General features: G+C 41.0%; 1 protein-coding gene across 1 annotated transcript; it reads right to left on the bottom strand.

Annotated features, from left to right (window-relative positions):
• Positions 1–236: 236 nt before the first annotated feature.
• Positions 237–25711, bottom strand: CD8A (CD8 subunit alpha). Its single transcript, XM_034416129.2, has 6 exons — positions 25640–25711; positions 10759–11103; positions 10378–10482; positions 8700–8816; positions 2267–2303; positions 237–1778 (listed from the first exon to the last, which is right to left on the bottom strand). Exons 1-6 carry the CDS (start codon positions 25683–25685, stop codon positions 1724–1726), a joined length of 705 nt encoding a protein of 234 aa, XP_034272020.1. The 5' UTR covers positions 25686–25711; the 3' UTR covers positions 237–1723.
• Between the last annotated feature and the right edge of the window lie 583 nt (positions 25712–26294).

Here is a 26294-nt window from a genome sequence, read left to right as displayed (position 1 = left end):
TAGAAATAAGGATAAATTTTCTGACACAGAGAACTATCAATCAGTGGAACAGCTTGTCTTCAGAAGTTATAAGAGCTTCCTCTCTGGAAGCTTTCTAGAAGAGATTGGACTGCCATTTGTCAGAAATGGTGTAGGGTCCCCTGCTTGGGCAGGAGGTTGGACTGAAAGACCTTCAAGGTACTTTCAATTCTGTTAATCCGTTAATTAATTTCTATAATTAAAAACATTCCAAAATTACATCATAGGTTAATATCTTTATTAGAAAAATTTAAGGTGTTACAGTGATGTTCTAGAACTCTCTTTAAAAGCATGCATGAGCCAAAGAAGAAACATGCCAAGCCTAAATTTAAATGTAATGCATATGGATTTAGTCAGTTACCTATGAAAAGTTACTAATAGATCTTTTTCTTTTTCAACTGTGATATATATGTAGAATGAAATATAAGTAAGCTTTCATTTTTAATAAGCAAACCATTATGTTGGTAGCCTGATGAAATGCTTTCCTAGCATTGTGGTAAGTCACTTTGTAAAGTGGGCAACTGAGATATATTTTATCATTTTTATCTGTCTTTCTGTGAGCTCTATCCACAGAAGTTACTGTTTGCTGTGTCCTAGAACCTAGATGGATTTCATCTGGTTTATTTAATAAGATCTGCTTCAGTTTTTGCTATTGGGCATGGAAGATGAAATGGGAAGTACTGAGTGCTTAACATTATCTTGACTTAGCTTATTGAGTTGAACAATAAGTTGAGTTGAATTTCTTGAGTTGAAGTACGCTGTTCTCTGCAGCATACAGACAATATCATTTTGAAAGTATTACAGATCTGTGGAATTGTGACAAAATGGTGGGTTGGTTTTCAAGTGTAGCCAAAACTGTTTCTCTTTCCTGCCACTATAGATAAAATGATTGCGATTACATCAAATTTTTAAAAGCTGCTCTATACTGAGTCAAATCACTATTCTATCTGGCTTTGAAGTTTCATATGAGGTATTCCCCAGTTCTACCTTGAAGTGCTATGAAACTGCATTTAGAGAAGATCTTCTGTATACTCTAATCCTTCTTAAAATAGGATAAATTATATTCTTGCATTCTTTAGTGGTAAAACATCATCTCCCTTCACTCCTTCTATAGGCTAATTCAGAGATTTGAGGATGTAACTTTTTCTTGGTGTATACATGTTTTCATCCCTTCATCCATCCTCCCAGGTTACTGAACATTAAAACTCCCAGGGTGGAAAAAGAGAAGGCAACCGCAACAAGAATGATACACATATGTAACTATGTGTATGAGGGAAGACAAGATAATGCTTCCCTTTCCTTCCAGCTGGCTACCCAGAGAACAAATGTTATTGAACATTCCTTGAATTTGTAGTTTTTCCATCATAATTATATCCATAAGTATCACAAGATTATTACATATTTCTAAACTATTGTTTTATGGCTAAACTACAGTATTGATTTTATTTTCATAACACGGCAATATGTTCAACTGCAGGAGTAAATTCATAACTTGCTAATTTACAGAGAAACTGCTTTCTGAGTAAATGATATGAGTAAATGATAAAATATAACAATTCAGCGTATGATTTCAAAGATCTGATCTAAGACATTCATTCTTAATATATGAACAGAGAACTATTACAAGTACATGAGAGTCTCTTTCTTGATCATGCTGGATTTATACAACACGGCAAGAGTGGATGGAGAAATCCAGTTGTAAGTCCTACTTATTTTCCTGGAATGGTTTCATGTGAGTCCCTTTGGTTCCATTTGTTGGCCTAAAAAGAAGAGACAGAGCTTGAAAAATATGCCATAAAAAGTGGCCAATCCTTTTGGATCAATGGGCATGTTTTAATTTTGAAAGTTCTCATAAAAGGAATAATCTTTTATGGACTGCCTGTTCACTGTACTTATGGTAAATTATAAAAATGTATTTATTAGTGATAGTACATATTGGCTACAAAAATCTGGATAATCACTAGATAGCAGCAAATGGGACACAGTCATCTGGATTTTTGCAGTCCAGCTTTGGTAAACCTATTTATGCCAGAAAGCCAGCCATCCAGTTTGCATTCTGCCAAACTCATAACATTTTTTATCATATGGTGTTAATCTCTGGACTGCTCATGTCCATCATCCTATTTCAGCAATTAAATATTGAAGTTTAAAAATCAACCTGGAGATTGATAGGATGTTTCAATCCCATTGCAGTAAGTGCAGTTTAAGTGTATGGAAAGGGCAAAGAAAAGCATAATGGAAAACTCACCGTATACATTTGCATTTTCTTCTGTTTCTCCTTGAACCTTTGGCAGGAAAAAAAATAAATGTATATATATTTGAAGAAATAATGTTTTGCACGATTTTGCTATTCTTTCAATCTTGATATACTGTATTACCCAGTTGTGAAATCCCAATTTTTTTACTATCCATTCTGTGGGCATGGCTTGGTGGACATGGCGTGGCTTGGTGGGCATGGTAGGGGAAGGATATTGCAAAATCTCCATTCCCACCCCACTCCAGGGGAAGGACACTGCAAAATTCCCATTCCCTCCCCACTCCTGGTGGAAGGCTACTGCAAAATCTCCATTCCCACCCCACTCTGGGGCCAGCCAGTGGTGGTATTTGCCAGTTCTCCGAACTGCTCAAAATTTCCACTAGAGGTTCTCCAGAACCTGTCAGAACCTACTGGATTTCACCCTTGGTATTACCCAAATTCATAATGACGATAAATAGATATAGTAGATGGAGACATCTATGGAGATTCTCAGTCATCCAGGTCGTGGTTGTCCCAAAGATGCTTTTCAAAAAGCAACTGGATTTTGTAACTTTTTTTCTAGAAAATGTTTCACTTCTCACCCAAGAAGCTTCTTCCGGTCTGATTGAACCATAGGAAATGGAAGAATTTTTATTCTTTGCAGTCATCTGGTTGCTAGCACTCTGAAGATCAGTCATTAGCTCTCTGAGAATCATTGAGGCCACTTGGGGTTTTATCTGTATCCTCAGGGTCATCTGAATCAGAGTGCAAGTGGGTGTGGAACTTTCTTGAGACTGCTGAAAGGACTGTGTTGTAGACAAGAGATAGGTGATGTTGTATCCTCTCCTCCCTCTGTTGAGAAAGGACTGCTCAATTTTAATATAGATGGCTTCTTTGACCCCTCTTTCAAACCAATGGTCCTACTGAATCCACCAGGTGGACTGCTGAATCTTGTCCTCCTATGTTGTACCAAGCATTTGTGAAGTGGTTGTTTTGTTTCTCTAATATATAGATCTGCACATGTCTCACTCTATTGTATTGCATATATCACATTGCTGAGTTTGTGTCTGGGTTTTTTATCCTTAGGATAGACAAGCTTCTGCCTTAGTGTATTCTTGGGTTTAAAGCATACACCTATGTTGTGTTGGTTGAAAATCCTCCTGAGTTTTGCAGATATTCCTGCAACATATGCACTGACAACATGGCTTCGTTTGTTGTTCTCTTTTTTCTCTGTTCCCTTATTTGACTTCTTTGTTCTTCTTCAGACAAACGCATGTTGCCACATAGGAGGACAAACCCATCAGGACAAGACTGAGCAGTTCATCTGCATTTGAAAGATAAAGGTCACTCTTTTGAGGCCAGAAAAATCCACATTCTGGACAGAGAGGACCACTGTTTGAAAGAGGGGTAAAAAAAGGCCATCTGTGTTAAAATTGAGCAGCCCTCATTTAATAGAAGGGGAGAGATACAATACCCCCTATATCTTTTGTCTGGAACAGAGTCCTTTCAACAGTCCCAAGAAGGTTCCACACCCATTTGCATCCTGATTCAGGCAACCCTAAGAGTACAGATAAAGCCCCAGATGGCCAAAACAACTCTCAGACTCTCAGAGAGTTAACAATGGATCTTCAGAGTGCTAGTGACCAGATGATTGCAAAGAATATAAATCCTTCCATTCCTCACTATTCAAAACTGAAAAAAGCTTCTTGGATACTATTATGGAGCAATCATCAGCTCCCCGTCTCATTTTCCTCTTGCATGTTGACTGCAGAGTGGTTTTAAACTTGCATCAGAAATGTTTCATAATGTTAGAATGGTTCAACTAAACTAGTTCTTTATGTGAATGAGTATTCATAATCACTCCAGAAACAAGAAGTAAGATACTAGAATGGTATAAGTATTGAATAGACGGGCACAGGGACCAATCAGAAGCCAGTAGCTAGAGCGGGAAAATTAAGCGTGCGTCAGTGACTGAAGCTGTGGACAGCTCCAGTTTAAAAAGGGCTGCCGCGGCTCACATTGCCATTGCTGTTACTGGAGCTGAATAAAGCTGTTGAACTGCTGGACGTGTCCTGTGTTCTCTATCTGCACCCACTACTCAACACTGGCAATGAAAGTGAGATCTTCAGAAGGACAACCGGACACTAGGCTGCACAGATTCTCCACATGGCAATCAATGGCCATCGAAACTACAACCGGCCAACACAAGATGTCTTCAATAATTCCATCCATGCCATTCAACCCGGTGGGAGAAAACTGGGATTCCTATACAGAATGTTTCTACATGTTCCTGGAAGCTAAAGACTTTTTGAGCCTTTCTGAACAAAGGAAAAGAGTGTTGTTCCTTATACACTGTGGAGCCACCATTTTTAAAATGGCAAAAGCCCTAGCATCTCCGGTGGAATTGAGAACCATGACCTGGCCGGCACTACAAAGAATCCTGAGGGAACACTACGCTCCCCAAGCGTCATCCCTCGTGAAATGACACAAATTCTACAGGAGAGACCAAAGGGAGGGAGAGTCCATTAGCAAGTTCATCGCAACGCTGCGCGAGATAGCCACCACCTGTGAATTCTCCAACCTGGATGAAGCAATGAGAGACTGGTTGGTATTGGGACTGCCACTCTATAGAGCTGATTGCTTGCAAAACCAAGAATAACATTCCAAGAAGCCATGGAGCAAGCGACTGCAACCGAAGCATCACAGAAGTCAGCAGCCGCGATGAAAAAGATGAATAAGGGGCCGCAAGCAAAGGAAGATTCCACCGTTCACTATAAGGATGTGGAGACCAAATCCAAGGATGGAGACGAGGACAAAGTACATAATCTCTGTTCAGAATGGAAAGAGAGGCACCAAGAAAAAGGGAAAAAGGAATTTTGGTGTGCTGGATGCGAAGGAAACCATCCCCGGTCTGAGTGTAGATTCAGAGATGTGATCTGCCAGCGCTGCAACCAGAAAGGACACATCGCAAGTGCCTGCAGAGCGTCACAACTAGTTTCCCGCAGACCCAGACAATCCAGCTCTCCGCCACTAGCCAGGAGCTTCCAAACAAACAACAGAAACCAACTGTTCGGAAGAAACTGCCAAAATGAGGACAATGGCTCAGAGAGAGGGGAAACACACCAGACCATAATAATTGGCCACTCGAGCGCAGGAAAAGCAAAAAGATGGAGGTGACCATTTCCATCGAAGGAAGACCATGCAAGATGGAGGTCAACTTACAATCCTATCTTTCCATGGTCTCCTGGACAACCATCAAACAAGTAGTACCCAGAATCACAGCCAGCACACTCAAGCCGTAGACAGTCACACTTAAGGACTATCAACAAAACCGAATTCCAGTAATGGGAATCAGTTATTTCAACGTAGAGTTCAAAGAATTCAAAGGACAACTACCCTTAACCATAGTAGACCGGGACAGGCCTAGCCTATTGGGGCTGAAATGGTTCAGGCCTCTGGGTATGGCAGTGATGAGGATCAACCAAGTCGAAGACAACAGCTGGAAAGAAGAACTCCTAAGGGATTTTGCAGACATCTTCGATGGAAAACTAGGCAAGTACACGGGGAACCCCATCTCATTTAACCTAAATCCCCAAGTTACCCCTGTTAAAATAAAACCTAGAAGGGTTTCTTTTAAAAGCAATTCGAAAGTCCCAACCCCAACCAATAGAACAGAACTGCAGGCATTCCTGGTGTTACTAAATTTCTACAACATTTTCCTGCCACAGAAAGCCACGATTGCTGAACCTTTACATCATCTATGGACAAAAAGACGGAGTGGACTTGGGGACATAAGGAAGCGAATGTCTTCGAACAAATCAAAAGACTGCTAACATCAGACAGCAACCTAGTACAGTATAGTGAAACATTACCAGTGAGACTAACTTGTGACCCATCGCCATTTGGAATAGGGGCAATCTTAAGCCATTGAATGCCCAATGGAAGAGAAGCCTCCATTGCTTTCTACTCTTGGACTCTATCCAAACCAGAAAGAAATTACAGTCAGATCGACAAAGAAGCACTAGCTGCAGTGGCTGGAATCAAAAGATTCCACAAATATCTCTATGGGAGGAAGTTCGAGCTGATAACAGACCATAAGCTACTCCTGGGAATCATCGTGGGAGATAGACCTACAACCCACGTGTTATTTCCACGAATGCTGAGATGGACAGAATTCCTTGCCGCTTATAATTACCAGCTGCTATACAGACCAGGAAAGACGATTGACCACACAGATGCCCTCAGCAGATGCTCACTGCCAGAACTGATGGAAAACCCAGCACCATCCACAATCATGTTGTTGATAGAGACTATCACAAACACACAGATCACAGCCGCAGACATCGTGAGAGCCACAGGAAGAGACAGGACTTTGGCATGGGTTTTGAATTGGGTATGGAAAAGGTGGCCAGAGATGGGAGCAGACGAGGAATTCAAACCGTTCAAGACACGACAGACTGAGCTATCAGAATTGAGAGGGTGTTTGTTGTGGGGAGATAGAGTAATAGAGTAATAGAGTAATCATTCCAAAAATGTTGAGAAGTGAGAAGTTGAGAATTCTGGAAATTTTATATGAGGGACACCCAGGGATAGTTAAAATGAAGGTGCTAGCTAGAAGTTATGTCTGGTGGCCGGGAATGGACAAAGAAATAGAAAAATGGGTAGCGACATGCACACCCTGCCAAGAATCTCGCCCGACACCACAAGCAGCACCCACACATGATTGAGAAAGCCCTAAGTCAACATGGTCCTGCATACATGTTGATTTTGTGGGCCCCTGCCAGGGAAACATATTTTTAATCACTGTTGATGCATACTCTAAATGGCTAGATGTAAATCTCATGTCATCAACAACAACAGAAGCGGTCATCCAAGTCCTACAGAGACTGTTTGCTACACATGGGTTGCCCAACTTAGTAGTCTCCGATAATGGGCCACAATTTACCGCTAATTGAAATGTTCCTAGCTAAGGATTAGACATGCACTATCCGCACACTAATGGACAAGCGGGATGGATGGTGAGAATGACAAAGGAAACACTAGCTAGAATGGGCCCAGGGGACATCCAAGCAAAAATAGAGAAATTATTAAGCATACAACACATAACTCCCAGTGCAACCACACACAGAAGTCCCACAGAACTATTGATATGGAGGAAGCTGAGATCCAATTTAGACAGACTACATCCAGTGGTGGGATTTAAATAATTTAACAATAGGTTCTCTGGCCTAATTATTTCTTCCAATAACCAATTCACCAAACTGCTCAGAAAGTTAACAACCGATTCTCCCGAAGTGGTGCAAACTGCCTGAATCCCACCACTGACTACATCCCCCGATACAACGCAGAAAACCCAGTAGACTCCACTAGTAAATATAGACAGTTCCAAGTGGGGGATAAGGTGCATGCAAAGAATTTCAGCGGAAACCCCCTATGGGTTCCGGTAAAAATAATCCAAATCACAGGCCCGTTATCATATAGAATAGAAACACAGGAGGGGCAAGGGTGGAAAAAACACATAGACCAACTCAGAGGCCGAATAGTTAGAAAGGAACACGAGACACAAGAGGAAACCCAGGAGACAGGAAACACCACACAGAAACCACAGAAATAGACCAGGCCTTATACAATACACAACCAAATGCACAACAACAACAACACTCAAACCTGAATAGCGTCAGTGGGCACTTATCTGATGTCCAATGACGAGTTCGCAAAGTCGGAGACAGTCCACCAGTCCAGCAGGGGAATGAAGAAATAAATATCCAAAAAGATAGGCCCATGCCATCGGCCGAGTTCGAGAGAATTCCCGGAGCGCCCACAGGATAGACACAGAAACCAACCTCTCGCTGCAAAATCACCTAGTCAACTGAATTGCGCAGGTCAAGTCGTGCCCAAAAGTGACCCGCCTACATGGGTGAACATGATAAGAATCTGATTGGTCAGTGCCAGCCTAGAGGGGAGGGGTGTTAAGTATTGAATAGATGGGCACAAGGATCAATCAGAAGCCAGTAGCTAGAGCGGGAAAATTAAGCGTGCGTGAGTGACTGAAGCTGCGGACAGCTCCAGTTTAAAAAGGGCTGCCGCAGCTTGCATTGTCATTGTTGTTACTGGAGCTGAATAAAGCTGTTGAACTGCCGGATGTGTCCTGTGTCCTCTGTCTGCACCAGTGGTGGGTTGCCCCCAGTTTGCACCGATTCTATAGAACTGGTAGTAAAACTGGTGGGAGACTCCGCCCACTGACCCTGACATCATCAAAATGCTTCTGCACGGCCCCGTTGCAAACCGTTAGTAAAGGTAAGTAGAACCCATCCCTGGTTTTCACCCACTACTCAACAAATGGACTCCATTTTTATGTGACTAGATATATGTATAATTTTAAGCTAATCTCTCAGTAACTGTCAACAGTTGAACATCAAACATAGTTTAAAGGAAATCTTCTTACCACAGCACAGTGATATGACAATTATCAGGGTTATCAGCAGAAGGAGAGAAACACCAGCTAAGGGAACCAATATATACAGCTCACAGTAGAACATCGTACTTTTTGTGTTTGTCGTTACTGAAATATAAAGCAAAAGAAGAGCAATGCTTTCAAAAATGTTATTCCTCCAGTTTTTGATAATGTTTTATTATTTGAAGAAATTTATTTGTTCTGCTGCAACTTGCTCTAGAAGAGCAATATTGTTAATTGCCAACCTAGAAACATAGTAGAAAAATATATTGGTTTTTTTTTGTAATTTTCACTATTTCTTTTGTTTGTTTAGGGGAAGATCCTTCTCTTTCCTCCTCAGGAACATCCCACATGATCACAGCTGTTCTGTGGGAAGGATCCCTGAAGAGAGAGAGAGGAAAATGATAGAACCTGCTCAGTTGAACTTCCCCTCCCACATTCACAAGGGCCTTATCAATAAGTACCCTACAGCGCAGATCCCTGAATTCCAACATCTTCCTACTATGCTTCATCCCCTTATACTTATTTGATATACTTAAAAAGGGAGGTTAATAATCTGACCCTGTTGTGAAGTTTACTTTCAACTCCTGATATGCTGAAATGATATTATGAGTTCTGTGGTGCTTTAACTGAACAGCAGTAGTGGCTGTGATCTTCAAGTAGCCATACAGGTAGTCCTTGACTTACAACAGTTCATTTAGTGACCAAAGTTACAACGGCTCTGAAAAAAAATGACTTATGACCATTTTTCAGAGTTACAACCTTTGCAGATGACATGGTCATTCAGATGTTTGGCATCTGGTTCATATTTTACGACAGTTGCAGTACCCTGAGTTCATGTGATCACTTTTTGACAAGCAAAGCCAATGGGGATGCCAGATTCACTTAACAACCGGATTACTAATTCAACAACTGCAATAATTATGACTGCAGAAAAAGTCATAAAATGAGGCAAAACTTATTTAACAAATTTCTTACTTAACAACATACATTTTGGACTCAATTGTATTTGTGTGTCAAGGACTATCTGTAGTGGCAATAATTACTAGGAACTTTTTCAGAAATGCTTATTAATGCATTTTTTTTTCTCTCCAGTTAAAAACCTTTACACCCACCTCATGTGGACTGCCCTATCCCCTTGGCTTTTGTTTGCATTGCTAACTGACTTGCATTATTCCTCTCTGGCTCAAAGAGCCTTTCCAACTCCATTGGAGAAGAAGAGATCCATTGGAAGAAGAAAGACAGTCAAGCAGTATCAAGATGTTCTGCTCAGCTAATGTTCAGCCATAACCAGACATACTTCTCTCAACAGCTTGGAATGACTGTTGAACTTGCATTTGGATGAATGTATAAAACACACATGTGAAAAATATGGCCTTTAGTGTGGAAAAATAGGAGGATACCTAGAAACACCCATAGTAAAAAAATATTTGTAACCCGTTGCAGGGGAATATTACATGTGCACATCTTTACTTGTTGGTCAATTCAATTTAATTCAACTCCATTCAATTCCTTGTTGAATTGACTTCCCTTATTTGCTCCTGATGGAAATCAAAGTTAATTGTTGTTTGCAGCATGAAATGTTTTTTGTGTTAAACCCAGAGCCTAAAGTCACATGGCTGCTTTTCACCTGTGGCCTCTAATTTGGAAGTAGGCTAAGGAAACATACCTATGACTGTTGAATTGGGACATTCCATAGCTGCTTCTTTTATCAGTCCTTTGATGGTGGTTGAAATTTGCTGCGGGGTGGTAGGAAGCACAGTAGTAGTTTTCACTGTAAACAAGATAGATATGAAAGGGTTTTTCTTCTGTTTTCATGATTAATAGCTGGATGGTTTATAACAAGATTTCTTCTCCATAGTTTTAAATGGTTCCAAAATCATGGTAGATATAAATGAAAAGAAAGAAAAAAAAAGGAAAATAAAATAAAATGCAGAAAAGCCAAGCAATTATCTTCTGATTAATATCATTCTTAACCACAAGATAGAGCAGAAGCTGATCTGGCAGGGAAGATACAAATGGGAAATTTAAAGGTTGTGATGAAACCTACCTGGCAGGAATACTGGGATGCCTGAACTAAAAAGCAGCTTCTGATTGCGATGGCGCACACAAAAATAGGTACCCTCATGATTCTCCTGAAAGCTGGCAATAGTTAGCTGGTAGTAGCTGCCAGCTTTTGTAGACTTGTAGCCTTCAAGAGTACCTGTTACCTCTTTAGATCTTGATGTAACATGTGTAATGAAGTGGAGTTTGCCATTTGATTTCTGAAGAACCCAGAACACACCAGCATCCATGTAGTCAGTCTCACATTTGAATTCCACTTTGGTTCTAAAAGTTTGGGGAGGATTGCTGATCATACTGATTTCTATTCGGTCTGTTTGGGACCCACAGCAGCCTAGAGAGAGGGGAAAAGTTCAGTTGCAGCCCAAGAATTTTAAACACATTCTGATTGTCTGAATTGGCTGAAAGGCTGTGAAGTTAAGAAAAAAACCTATTAAACAATTCTGAAATGAGTGCTGACCTAGGTCTGGGGAAACCCACTTTCTAGTCCGTTCCCAGCTACGGCCACTGAGTGGGTGGCTTTGGTCAGTCATGGAATAACAAATCCAGCACAGCCTACAACAACACGGTGGTGAGAAAAAGAGAAGGAAGAAATGTAAAGAGTTGTCTTTTGCTTTTAAAGGAAAGGCAGGATATAAATTTGTTTTTTTTAAAGAAATTAACATCATGGACTAAAGAAAACAAGATGCAGATAAAAAGGTGTAGGGCATGTTCTTCCTCAGCCTCATCGCTGTCCATCTCCGCTGACAGCTCCGCAGGCTGCGGGCGGACCACAACATTAGTCTAGGAATTGTTAGTAATAGATACATTTTTGATATAAATGGGATAAAAGTTGATTCTTTTGAATACAAGATTTTTTAAAATTCATTTATACTTCATCATTATCAGCACCCAATAAGTAACAAAATAACAGAATAACAGAGTTGGAAGGGACCTTGGAGGTCTACTAGTCTAACTCTCTGCTCAAGCAGAAGATTCTATACCATTTCAGACAAATCGCTATCTTCTTAAAAACCTCCAGCGATGGAGCACCCACACCAGTAGTGGGTTGCCCCCAGTTCGGACCCAGTTCTATAGAAGTAAAACCGGCAGGAGGATCCGCCCACTGACCCTGACATCATGAGAAGCGATCTGTGCATACGCAGAAGCAAGGCACGTGTGCAGAAGCAAGGTGCGTGCGCGAGTATGCGACTGTGATCCCATTGCGAACCGATAGTAAAGGTAAGTAGAACCCATCCCTGACCCACACCTTCTGAAGGTAAGTTGTTCCACTGATTAATTGCCAGGAAATATCTCATTATTTCTAGGTTGGATCTCTCCTTGATTAGTCTCCATCCATGGCTTCTTGTCATGCCTCCAGGTGCATTGGAGAATAGGTTAACCCCCTCTTCTTTGTGCCAGCCCCTCAAATATTGAAACACTGCTATCATGTTGCTCCTAGTCTTTCTTTTTATTAAATGATACATACCCAATTCCTCCAATCCCTAATTGTTATATACCATATAAGGTAATAAAGAAATGACTCTGGCCTCCAAATAGGTCCTCCAAATCTCAATAGCCAATGAGATTCCAATGAATCTCATTGGCTAAACCATCTGGCAGCCCTCTATAAAAGAGGATACTGCCAGACAAGCAAGTTGTTGGGTTGTATTGGTCTACTATTAAAGAGCTGTTGTTACTAAAGAACTGTGTCCGTCTCTTCTATCACTGACTCCAACACTAGTGATTAGGTGGGATTGGAAGAAGCAGCACAAGTAAACCAGAGTCTCAGTGGAGCAGAAGCGTGACCAGTATCGCTCACTGTTTGCATGATGGCATACATACTGCCTGCTCTGTTCAACCCAGCGCTCGACAATTGGGATTCCTATATGAATTGCTTCGAGTGCTTCATGGAGGCGAATGACCTCCTGGGTCTGTCCGACAACCAAAAGAGAGCATTGTTCCTTAGCTACTGCGGAATGGACGTGTTTGACATGGCGAAGGCACTCGTCGAACCAGTCGCGGTTCAAGCGGTATTGTGGGCCACGCTACAAAAAACACTATGGGCTCATTATGCTTCAGTGCAGTCAAAATCGTATGAAGGCCCGAATTCCAATGCAGACTGCAGGAAGAAGGGGAGTCAGCGAACCACTATGTAGCAGTGCTCAGAAAAGCCACCACATATTGCGAGTTCCAAGAGCTGGAAGATGTGTTGTTGGAACAACTCAGCAGCAGAAGGAGGGATGTTAGTTTACAACAGCAGTTGTTAGCCAAACTGGCCCTCACTCTACAAATGGCTTTAGACGAGGCCAGAGCAGCAGAGTACTTGCAGAAGTCAGCTGCAGCCCTGCAAAGAGCAGGAAACATGCCGACTTCACACCCAAACACCACAGTGCATCAGGAGAGCGCTGAGATAATCGAGTCATCTGGAGACGAAGATGACATTTATTGACTCCAAGACGAAAAGGAAAAAGCATACTATGATGCAGATAGGAGACAACCCCTGTGTGCAGGATGTGGAGGGGCCCACTCCAGAGCAGCATGCAGATTTAAAGACACTGTGTGCCAGAGGTGCAACCGTAAGGGGCACCTGGCCAGAGTCTGCCATGCAAGCATACCATCTGCTTTCAGGGTGAAACCGCAACCTGCCGCTACCAAAACAGTAGAGAAGAGACCACGACCATGGAAGCCCAAGCAGGAGGAAAGTTCTTCTGTGGCTGACAGAGAGGCATACCAGACCAACATAAGACAAACCAGATCGACAGCAAAAAAGATCCCTGTTATTGTCCTGATCGCGGGGACAGAGTGTGAGATGGAAATAGATACAGGGTTGTCTCTGACTATTGTTGCTTGGGACACTATGAAAAAGACAATTCCGACCTTGAAAAAGAAGGACTTGAGGTCCCAACGAATACAACTAAAAGACTATCAGGGGAACTGTATCCCTGTAGTAGGCAGCGGAAAGTTCCGGGTGCAATTTAGGGGGTTCACATGTCCCTTACAGATCACCATGGTCGAAGGAACATTGCCAAGTCTGCTTGGCTTGGACTGGTTCGAGACCCTGGGCATGGGTGTAACAGGAATCAACACCATTTCAGATGACACGTCTTCAGCAATGGCCTAGGCAATACAGGGGAACACCTATTTCCTTCAACCTAGATCCCAAGGTGGCCACAATTAGGATTAAACCAAGAAGGGTACCCCTTGCAATTAGGCCTAAAATTGATAAGAAACTAGATGAGTTAATTGCCCAGGGAATCCTTGAGCTGGTGGATCATGCCCGTTGGGAAACCCCAATAGTCACGCCAGTTAAAGCTGATGGGTCAGTCCACATCTGCGCAGACTACAAGTGTACAATCAATAAGGCCTTGCAGCAGAGCGCCTAACCCGTTCCTATCGTTCATCAGATTGGGGACTGGAACCACATTTGCGAAACTTGATCTCATGCAAACATATCAGCAGTTGCCAGCACGGCCAAAGCACAAATTATTGTCACCCACAGGGCGCATTTAAATGCCGCTGCTTGCAATTCGGTGTCAGTGTGGCACCAGGACTGTTCCAAAGTCTCATGGAACAGATTTTGCAGGGCATCCCTGGAGTGGTGCCCTATTTTAACGAAGTCCTGGTGTCCGCTACGGATAAACTAGCCCTATTCGCCCACCTTAGGACTGTCCTAACCAGATTCAGGGAGGCGGGGCTTAAACTACAGCGCAAAAAGTGTCACATTGCTGTACCCAGGGTGGAGTTCCTGGGTTACATGATCGACGGCTCAGACATTCACCCGACCAAATCCAAAATTTCCACCATTAGGGACCCCTCCCTCAAAATAAGTGGGAGCTGCAAGCCTTTCTGGGGATGCTGAATTTTTACAGCATATTTTTGAGGCATAAGGCCACTGTTGCCGAACCATTACATAGGCTGCTGGGAAAAAAGGCTTACTGGGTATGCGGCCAGGGCAAGGCGGCTGCTTTCACTGCCATAAAAAACCTGCTGATTTCGGACAGCATATTGGTACATTACAGTGACTCCCTGCCCCTAATTTTGACTTGCGACACTTCACCTTTCGGGGTTGGGTCTGTCCTCAGCCACCAGCTCCCTAGTGACTGGGAGGCTCCTCTTGCTTTCTATTCTCGCAGATTGTCTGCCGCCGAGCAAAATTACAGCCAGCTGGACAGAGATGCACTGGCTGCAGTCGCTGGGGTCTGGTGGTTCCATGACTATTTGTATAGTAGACGTTTTACCCTCATAATGGACCATAAGCCCCTGCTGGTTTGTTGGCTGGCGATCGCCTGACCCTGAACATACTATTCCCTGGATGGTGTGCTGGTCGCTGTTTCTTGCTGCCTACAGCTACCGGCTTGTCCACCATCCCAGAAAAACCCTGGGGCATGCAGATTCCCTTAGCCATTGCCCCCTGCCTGCCTTGGTTGAGGACTCTGCACTGGTCTACCAAGTCCTCCTGCTTGAGGACATTGCTGCGGGTCCCATAACCGCGGCTGAAATTGCTCAACTTACTGCTAAGGACTCTGAACTTTTGCAAATTTTAAATTATGTATGGAGGGGCTGGCCCAGCAAACCATTGTCAGAATCAGCACAGCCTTATTTTTCACGCTGCAATGAATTGTCTATGTTAAAAGGATGCTTATTATGGGGAAAAGGGTGGTCATACCTGCCAAGCTAAGAAAGGAGGTGTTAGAAATTTTGCATGCTGGGCATCCTGGTATAGTCAGGATGAAAGCCCTTGCCAGGAGTTACGTCTGGTGGCCTAAAATGGATCATGACATATTGATATGGGTTGCTCCCTGCTCCCTGTGCCAGGAATCCTGACCGGTTCCTCCCGTTACCCCACCAAAAATATGGGAGACCCCCCAGGCGCCTTGGGCCAGGGTGCACATTGACTTTGCGGGGCCAGTAAAGGGGCAAATGTTCTTAATTGTGGTAGACTCTTACTCTAAGTGGTTAGAGGTAGTTCTAATGGCATCGACTATTGCCGAAGCCATAATTAAGGCATGGAGAAAGCTATTCACCACACATGACCTCCCCTATGTACTAGTCTCAGATAACAGCCCACAATTGACGGCCATCCCATCTGAAACATTTTCAGCTGACTTGGGCATCAGACATGCCCTAGTGGCATCTTTTCATCTGGCCAGTAATGGGCAGGCCGAACGATTAGTGAGATTTACCAAAGAAGCATTGGCTAGACTAGGACCAGGGGATTGGCAGGCCAGAATAGATAAATTCTTATTAGTACAGCACATTACGCTGTGTGCAGCCACCAACAGAAGCCCCTCAGAACTCCTCATGGGAAGGAGACTCTGATCACAATTAGATCGATTGCATCCAAATTACGTTGCAGATACACCTCCCGATTCAACTCGGAAAATTTGCAAATTCGAGATTGGGGACAAGGTTTATGCCCACAATTATGCCAGGGGCACCCTTTGGATTCCTGGCACAGTAGTAGGAATATCTGGTCCTCGCTCCTATCAAATTAAGTTAGAGGATGGAAGATTGTGGTATCAGCACTTGGACCAACTCCGAGGCCGACTTTCTAATTCGCTACTCCGAACACCATTCTAGATCCAAAATGGATCCTAGATTCTGCATTCTAGATCCTAGAATCCTAGATTCCTAGATCCTAGATTCTGCATTCTAGATCCTAAATCTAGATCCATTCCAGTTGGGCTTCAGGCCCGGGTACAGCTCAGAAATGGCATTGCTTTTGATACCATTGACCATGATATCATGCTGCACCAGTTGGAAGAGTTGGGGACGGGGGGCACCATGTTACGGTGGTTCTCCTCCTTTCTCTCGGACCGGTCGCAGTTTGTGTTGTCAGGGGGGCAGAGATCAACATTGAGACGCCTCATATGTGGGGTGCCTCAGGGGTCGGTTCTCTCGCCCCTTTTGTTCAACATCTATGTGAAGCCGCTGGGTGAGATCATCCGTGGTTTCGGGGTGAAGTACCACCAATACGCTGACGACACCCAGCTATACATCTCCACCCCGGGCCACCCCAATGATGCCCTTGAAGTGATGTCCCGGTGCCTGGAGGCCATGCGGATCTGGATGGGGAGGAACAGGCTCAGGCTCAACCCATCCAAGACTGAGTGGCTGTGGTTCCCAGCATCCCGATATAGTCAGTTGACTCCATCGCTGACTATTGGGGGCGAGTCCTTGACCCCCACGGAGAGGGCTCACAATTTGGGCGTCCTCCTGGATACGCAGCTGTCCTTGGAGGAACATCTGACGGCTGTAGCCAGGGGGACCTTTTATCAGGTTCGCCTGATCCGCCAGTTGCGGCCCTTCCTAGATTGGGATTCCTTGTGCACAGTCACTCATGCTCTCTCACCTCTCGCCTGGACTACTGTAATGCTCTCTACATGGGGCTCCCCTTGAAGAGCACCCGGAGACTCCAACTGGTCCAGAATGCGGCCGCGCGGGTAGTTACGGGAGCTGCATGTCACTCCCACATAACACCTCTCCTGCGTGAGCTGCACTGGCTCCCAGTGGTCTTCTGGGTGCGCTTCAAGGTGTTGGTTATCATCTTTAAAGCGCTCCATGGCATAGGACCTGGATATCTTCAAGACCGCCTGCTGCTACCAATGACCTCCCACCGACCTGTGCGCTCCCACAGAGAGGGCCTCCTCAGGGTTCCATCGGCCAAGCAATGTAGACTGGTGGCCCCCAGGGGGAGGGCCTTCTCTGTGGGGGCACCTACCCTCTGGAATCAACTGCCCCCAGCGATATGAAGAATTCATGACCTCGGTGCCTTCCACCGTGCCCTGAAGACCTTTCTTTTTCAGCAAGCCGGGCTGGCTTAACACTTTTTAAATGTTTTTAATAGGTTTGTTATTATTCTTTTAATTATGGGGCCAAACGTATATATATCTTTTTAACTGTATTTTAATGTTTGTATCTATGTTTTTTTACTTTGGCTGTACACCGCCCTGAGTCCTTTGGGAGAAGGGCGGTATATAAATTTGATAATAAAAAAAAAACAAAAACAAAACACAAACCGACCAGCAGCCAAGTCCTGACTGTACTAAACTGTTAAATCCAATGTCTAACACTGACTCAAACCCGATTGTGCAGCTTGAACCCCCACCTGTGGAACCAAGACTCCAGCGAAGATCTGCAGTGGGGTTGGACCTTCCAGTCCACGCCATGCCCAAAGACGTGTTCCAGGAGGTTCCATAGGCAGATTTAGAGACAGCAACTAATCCACCCGCTCAGGCCAACGCCCAGGACCATACTGAGCTGCGCAGGTTAATTAGGATTCACACTAGCCCCGCCTATTTATGTGATTACATTTGTAAATATGTAAATTTGTTCTAGGAAGGGAGGGGTGTTATATACCATATAAGGTAATAAGGAAGTGAGCTGCAGGCTTCACTCCGGTCCTCTAAAAAGGCGGGAAAATACTTGAATCTCATTGGCTAAGCTGTCTGGCAGCCCTCTATAAAAGAGGATACTGCCAGACAAGCAAGTTGTTGGGTTGTACTGGTCTACTATTAATGACCTGTTGTTACTGAAGAACTGTGTCTGTCTCTTCTATCACCAAGTGCAACACTAATAATCTTTGTTGCTCTTCTCTGCACTCTTTCTAGAGTCTTAACATCTTTTTTATATTGTGGTGATCAAAACTGGATGCAATATTCTAGGTGTGTGTTTTTACCAAGGCCTTGTAAAATGGTACTAACACTTCACATGATCTTAATTCTATCCCTCTATTAATGCGTCTGAGTCAGCATTGGCTTTTTCTGCAGCTGCAGCACATTGTTGGGTCATATTTAGGTGATTGTCCACTAGGACTCCTGGAACTCTCTCACAGTTATTGCTATTGAACTATGTACTACCTATTCTAGTACCTGTGCATTTTTTTTTCTTGCCTATGTGTAAAATCTTATTTTTCTCACAACTGAATTTCATTTTATTAGATAGGGCCCAGCATTCAACTCTATTGAAATCATACTGGATCTTGAGCCTATCTTCTGGAGTGTTGGCTATTCTTGCCAGCTTGGTGTAGTCTGAAAATTTGATAAGTTCCCTCATCTAAATCATTTTTGAAAATGTTGAAACTATTGGTTCTAAGACAGAACGTTGAGGTACCCCACTGCATATTTCTCTTCATGTAGTCTATTAAGGATACATGTTGAGAGTGGCTAATCAGATAGTTACAAATTCATCTGATCATGATATTGTCTAACCCATATTTTTCTATCTTGCCAAGTAGTAGGATGTAGTCTACTTTATGATGTGCCTTGCTAAAGTACAAATTATGTCCACATCATTTTGCTGGTCCACTAATTTAGTTAGTTCTTTAAAAATGCAATAAGTTTGTCTGGCATGATCTGTTTTTGACAAACCCATGTTGGCTTCTGATTATAACTCTGTTTGCCTCTAGATGTTTAGAGTTTCATTGCTTCGTTATCTTTTCTAGGATCTTGCCACATAGTGATATTAGGCTGATCAGTCTGTAGTTTCCTGGATTCATACTCCCCCCCCCTTTTTTTTGAAGATGAAACCACATCAGTTTTTTTTCTAGTCACATGATTTATAATCCAGATATAAAATTAATTGGAGTAAATCTAATTTACTTCCTTTAGGGTTGGATGTCTCATTAGAATGGTGGACATAGGTGGGACTTCTGGTCTCTACCAATTTTATTAAATGTTTATGGATTTATATTCCTAAATTTTCAAATCTGCCCTAGTTAATACATCTACTCTGCTGGAACATATTACATTAGATTTTGACAGATGTTATATGATACCTTTGACTTAGTGGCATAAAATAAATGTGATTAAAATGAATATAACTCCCGTCTTGTATAAACTTTAAGAGCAATAAATACTTTTAATCTAAAAAATATTTTGATCGAAGCAATAGGTTTTTGAAAAAAATCAGTTGGGAAAATAAAACACCTAGAATCTCTCTTTCTAAATTAAATTTGTCTATGACAGATAGCAGTTTTAATCTGTATTTTCAGAACAGTGTACTGGTCTTGCATTTTAGTATCAATATTATAGGAATGATTTTTGGGGGGACAGAATGCCACTATAATTTAAATTGGAATATTATTGTACTTACTCATTTAAATCTTGTCAGTTGCTAGGTGCAACATTTATTAGCACTAATTTAGTATTTCCAACTTTGATACTGGTAAAATGTATTTGGGCCCTGTTAGGGTTAGTTTTGATATGAACTCACACGAATGCTTGACTCTTTGACTTAACTTTATACTTAAAATCAATGGAAAAAATAGTCACAAAAAGGTACCATCTTTTTAGCAACTGCAAACATAATTTTCTTTCCATCAACTTAAAAGTGGATGTATATCCAGTTAAAGCATATCTTGACAGCTCTGTATGGATTCAATGCTTTAGCAGCTCCCAAAATATCTATGTAATTAATATTGAAGAATTCAGTGTCACAGTTCAGACTTACTTTTTTCTGATCAAAAGCTAAAGAAATGGTTTTTAAAAACTATAATAAATATACCAGAAGCTTGGGATCAAAAATGGGAAACTCCATTCCTTACAACCGATGGACAGAGGTTTTGAAGAACTAAGTTTATGTCATGTGATTTATTTATTTATTTATTTATTATTTATTAATTAAATTTCTATACCGCCCTTCTCCAAATAGGACTCAGGGCGGTGCACAGCCAAGGTAAAAACAGAGCATACAAAATTTAAAAACAGTATTAAAATAACTAAATATTTTGGCCGTAAATTAAAACAACCCAATTTAAAATCAATTTAAAATTTAACTCAAGCCAGCCCAGCTAGTTGAAATAAATAGGTTTTCAGGGCTCGACGAAAAATCCGGAGGTCTGTTATTGTACGTAACTCTGGGGGAGGTTGTTCCTGAGGGTGGGTGCCGCCACAGAGAAGGCTCTCCCCCTGGGGGTCGCCAGCCGACATTGTCTGGCCGACATTGTCTGGTGGATGGCACCCTGAGGAGGCCCACTCTGTGTGAGCGTACTGGCCGTTCAATTTAACATTGAAATTAATCTATCAAAAGTTTTTTTTTATCAAATGGCTACCATCTGGAATGCTCTGTAAAGAACAGATTAATGATTATTAACCAAGCTCGTGACCACTTCAAAAAGGGAAACATGAAAATAGGAATTGATGGTGAAAAGCACTTTCCTAGGATTGCAGAAAGTTGAAAGTGGTGAATGCAGCACAGAAATAAAGTGTTGGATTGCAGTGGATGCTACAGTAATGATGCATATGAGCTAAATATGGAAAAGCAAGGACATTAGCTTGACAATTAAATGCAGGTTAGTTCGCTCTATTGTGTTCCACATAGCTACTTATGGTTGTGAAAGTTGGTCCTTATAAAATCAAAACAGAAAGAAAATTGACTCATTTGAGCTGTGGTGAAGGAGAAGGCTCCTGGGTATATCTTGGACAACAAAGGTGATTAACAATTAAGTGGAGTGCATAACATAAGGTATGTCACGAGAAGGCAAAATCACTAAACTGTCTTATTTACTTTGGCCATGTCATGCTGGGAAATTCACTGTAGAAAACAATTAAGTTTGGAAGAGTTAGGAGTAAAAGGCAACCAGACCATCAAAGAATATGGTGACTGGACACTATCAAAGCTGATACCAGCCAGAACATAGGAAAAAGAAATAATGCAAGACTGGAAGATGTGGAGAGACCTCGCCCATAGAATTGCCAAGAGTCAGACACAATGAATGGATAAAATCATCATCATCATGCAAGAAATTTGAGGGCATTTAACTCCAAATGTTATAATCATACTTCTGTTTACATCTCTTTCGGAATAATGGCATATAATAAATACATTGACAGAATTATTGAAGAAGACTCTGGTTTTAAAAACATGTAGATTGTACTGAATTATATACTGACAACTTGGAATTAACATGTTCAGAACAAATATGGGTTTTTTTGTGATCCTATAATAGCAAAAAGATATTAAGATTGGATTTCGGAGATGTGGGCTTTAGCAATTTTTGAGAAAATTATATATTTGGTTAATCAGACAATGTCACATTATCTTTTCCCTTGTAAAAATTCTTGGCCAACTTGGTCAGTGTTGAAAGCTTAAGTTTAAGACTACTGTAATGCTCTCTACATGGGGCTCCCCTTGAAGAGCACCCGGAGGCTCCAGCTGGTCCAGAATGCGGCCGCGCGGGTAGTTATGGGAGCAGCATGGCGCTCCCATGTGGCTCCCCTCCTGCGCGAGCTGCACTGGCTCCCTGTGGTCTTCCGGGTGCGTTTCAAGGTCTTAGTTACCACCTTTAGAGCGCTCCATGGCTTAGGACCGGGGTACTTACGAGACCGCCTTCTGCCACCAATAGCCTCTCACCGCCCAGTACGCTCCCATAGAGAGGGGCTTCTCAGGGTGCCGTCAGCCAAACAATGTCGACTGGCGGCCCCCAGGGGGAGAGCCTTTTCTGTGAGGGCACCCACCATCTGGAACGAGCTCCCCCCAGAGATACAGAAGATTCCGGATCTGCGCACTTTCCGCCGTGCCCTCAAAACATTCCTGTTTCAGCAGGCCGGCCTGGCCTAACTTTCCCTTTATATTGCTTTTTGATTTTATTTTAAACTAGGATGTCTTGAATTATCTAGGACCAGAATGTTTAGTATATTTTAATTGGTTTTTTATTATTAACGTTTGTATTACATGTATTTTTATCGTTCGCTGTTCACCGCCCTGAGTCCCTTAGGAATAGGGCGGTATATAAATTTAATAAATAAATAAATAAATAAATAAATAAATAAATAAATAAGTTTATTTTTAAAAAAAGACTTGAAAGATCACATGAATTTGGAATACAGTTGTAATCATGGGGTTTTTAAACATATTTTCTTATTTTTCTTTCTTTTTGTATTTTCTGAAACCAAATTCCTTTGATAGTACTGAAATGTTCAATGTACTTTGCCAATTGAAAGTTTCCATGTGAGAGAGACAGTGAGAGAATATGAGAGAGAGAAAGTGGGTGGGAGAGACCCCACCTGCATCAATGTATAGTTCTTGGAAACAATTCCCTCACATTTAAATGAATAAAAATATTTATTTAAGAAAATAAATCGGAAAAAATTATATATATAATTATATATGCATATGGGTGGGAAAATGTGCAGCAAAAATCATCTAAATTTTAATGATTTTTTTAAAAAAATCTCAATGGAGGACTTAGAAATGAAAAACATTAAATCATGAGAAAGTAACAGATTCAATAGTCATTAAAAGTCACGCCGGATTTTCTAGAAGAATCAATCATGCAGTCAAGCATAGGTGTTTATTTGTTGTGACACGTAAAGAAGGCTGCTTCTGGATGAGATCAAAGGCCATTCCTCCATCAATTTAATTTCCAGAGGAGCCAAGCAGATGATTCTGGGTAGTCTACAAATGGGGCACGATGAGAAATGTTTTTTCTCATTTTCCTGAGAAACAGATACTTGGAAACATGTCATCTGTAGTTTTGAAATATATCTTGTCATCCACAATATTGGCCATTGGTTGTGACTAATTACTTCTTTGAATTTTTCTGATTGCTTTTTAAAGCTGTCTCATTTTTCATGCTGGAAATTTACAGCTGGAAATGTTATAGTTTAATGATGAGTAGAAAATTTCTTTTGTGTCTGTCCTCATTCCAATTACTTAACTTTATATCAGTCTACTTTAAACAATTCAATTAAATATGATAATACTTCAGCACCTATATTATTATGAATATTTTAATACTTCCCCCCCTTTCTATTAAAATAAGTAGACATACCATTTTTAATTTAGAGGAATTACATTGAGTTTACTAACCACAATTATGCACTTTCAAGTTCAAGTGTGCTGAAATTCTCCAATCTTCTTATCCTAAATGTTGCACTTGATTATGTACCATCATTTTTGACTCCTAGTGATCATATAAATAGATTTTTTCCATGAGAGTTCTGTGTCAAAATGTTAATTTTATTTGAAGATTTTTGAATCTTCAAATAAAATTCTCTTTTTGAGAAGAGCAACTAAAATGATTAGGGGCCTGGAGACTAAAAAATGTGAAGAACGGTTGCAGAAATTGGGTATGGCTAGTCTAGAGAAAAGAAGGACTAGGGGGTGACATGATAGCAGTATTCCAGTACTTGAGAAGTTGCCATAAAGAAAAGGGGTTCAACTTATTTTCCAAAGCACCAGAAGACAAGACAAGAAAAAATGGATGGAAACTAATCAAGGAGAGAAGCAACCTGGAATTAAAGCAAAATTTCCTAACAGAACAATTAACGGGGTTGTGGGTGCTTCATTACTTGAGGTTTTTAAGAAGAAACTGCACAGCCACTTGTCTAGAATGGTAGAAGGTCTTCTGCTTGAGCAGGGAGTTGGACTAGAAAACCTCCAAGGTCCCTTCCAGCTCTATTCTGAATTGAATTGAAAAATTGAATTGAATTGAAAAAAACTAAAATTATGTCAGAACCAGGACTGAATATTTTTTTTATCCAGAGAGGCAACTCTTTTTAAGCAAAATTCCAGATTTCCATATATTAGTGCTGAAATTCTTGGGTTGACTATATTTTCTTACATGCTTCCAAGATATTTAATATCAGTAATATAATAGTTACATTTTCAATAATTCCTTTAAAACTACTGTCTTTCCTTAATAATCTGTTCATGTGGCACAGATGAAGATATTGATTTCAAATTTTGAATATTCAGAAGAATAAGCTGGCTGCAAAAACAAAAACCAAATCTTGGTAGTTGAATGCATTTAGGGAAAAATGTGGTGACATTAGAGGTATGCTGATTATGGATACATACTTTTTTTGTATGCATAGAATTATAGCAAAGATTAGCTTGTATGAGATATATGGATCAGAAAATTAATGTATCAAATATAAAAGTATTTCTATTGGATCATGAATTTTATATATACAAATAGCAAAATGTTAGCAAGTAATTTAATTTGTTGATCTTAAAAACATTAATTTGATTAAGGTTGCAGACATTTTACTTGGTAGAAAAGTAATGATAGTACATGGTCTGTTGGAAGAAATTAATATTTGTTCAAGTAAGTGAAAAAATGAATGAAGACTGAATTGCAGAAAAACATTGGAAGGAAGGAAGAAAAAAAAAGGAAGGAACAGTGAACAAATGTGTTAGAGAAAGGGAAAGACCACGAAAGGTGCAATTTGAATGAAACATGAACACCTGGAAAACAAATAGATGAGAATTTTAAAGAACAACAGGCAACATATGAAGTAGTACGTGGACATCATAAAAGCAAAAGTGGTCTTCCAGAAACAGATAGATATGGCAAGGTAAGTAGTTAAGTAGTTTTGTGAAAACTATAGTTGAGCTTCCTTTCCTTTGTGTTATCTCACATTTTTAATTTTTTAAAAGGTATTTTTTCTATTTCTCAAAATTGCTTATTTTGAAAAGGAATAGTGTGATAGGTATATAGATAGATATGTGGAAATATAAACTATTTTTTCTCAGATATTCTGTTTTCTTCTTCAATTATCTACCTTTTTTCCCTCATTTGTAGCCCCCTCATCTTTATCCAACCTAGTATTTTTTTTTTAAATTAGACTTGTGGATGTAATAACAAAATCGACAGTAATAAGTTAGATTTATATCCCACCTTTGACTTTTCTATGGATTCGCTCTTCACTTTTAACTCATAACTACAATAGTATGAGATAAATTGGTCATAATTTTGTAATACAGCCTTGGATTTTGACTTTCAATAAAAGAAATTTACATATCTTTAGAAACCCACTGGAGCCTTGTATCATATTCAAAATATTTTTAAAAGTTTTTCAATTATTTAATTGAAAAATTATTTAAAAGTTTAAGGATTTCCCCCCACCATTCCACTACACCCAAAGTAGTAGCATCATACTCACATAAAATCAGAGCAAGGAACCATAGGAGGCAGAAAATTCTGGCCATTTTTTTTTTCCTTTTGGCAATCTTTCTTGGCAGAAGAGGCAGAAGAGAATTATGATTAATTTGATGGTGAAATTGCTTCCCATTAGTGGAAGAGGATGTGATGTCAGCCACGTCCCCTCCCTCTCAGAAGAGTTTGAGTTTTCCAATGAACAAACTGAAAAAGAATATCCTGAAGGGGCAGCTGGCAGATTTTTATGCAAAACTGAAGGCAGTCAGCTACTTTGGTTACAGGCCATAAACAACTTGGGAAATAGTTAAAAAGGAGCAGGTATGCAAAAATAATTGTTCATAAGTTTAGCTTAGCTTCCTGAAATTGTCTTAGAAATTCCCAAATGCCATTTCTATATCTATGTGCATGATTTATGTAGATTCAGCTGGGATAATGAGGTTAAAGCAACATTATGATCATCATAGAGTAACAGTACTCAGTCAGCTCTAACAATATCCAACTTTGATCTCCATTATTCAGCAGAAATTCTCAAAATGCATAAGGTCACCAAGGGCAGTGTGTTTGGTATCTGAACAAATGTTGATAGTTGGAAATGGGGTGGCAGTATAAGCTAACTTGTCATGTATTTCTTCAGATGATCATCATTTTAGCCATTTCCT

This window comes from Pantherophis guttatus, chromosome 4 (assembly GCF_059756535.1).
Source record: "Pantherophis guttatus breed Tessera chromosome 4, ASM5975653v1, whole genome shotgun sequence".
Lineage (NCBI taxonomy): Eukaryota > Metazoa > Chordata > Lepidosauria > Squamata > Colubridae > Pantherophis > Pantherophis guttatus.
Note: the sequence above shows the minus strand (reverse complement) of the source record. Positions and strands in the feature narration are given on the sequence as shown.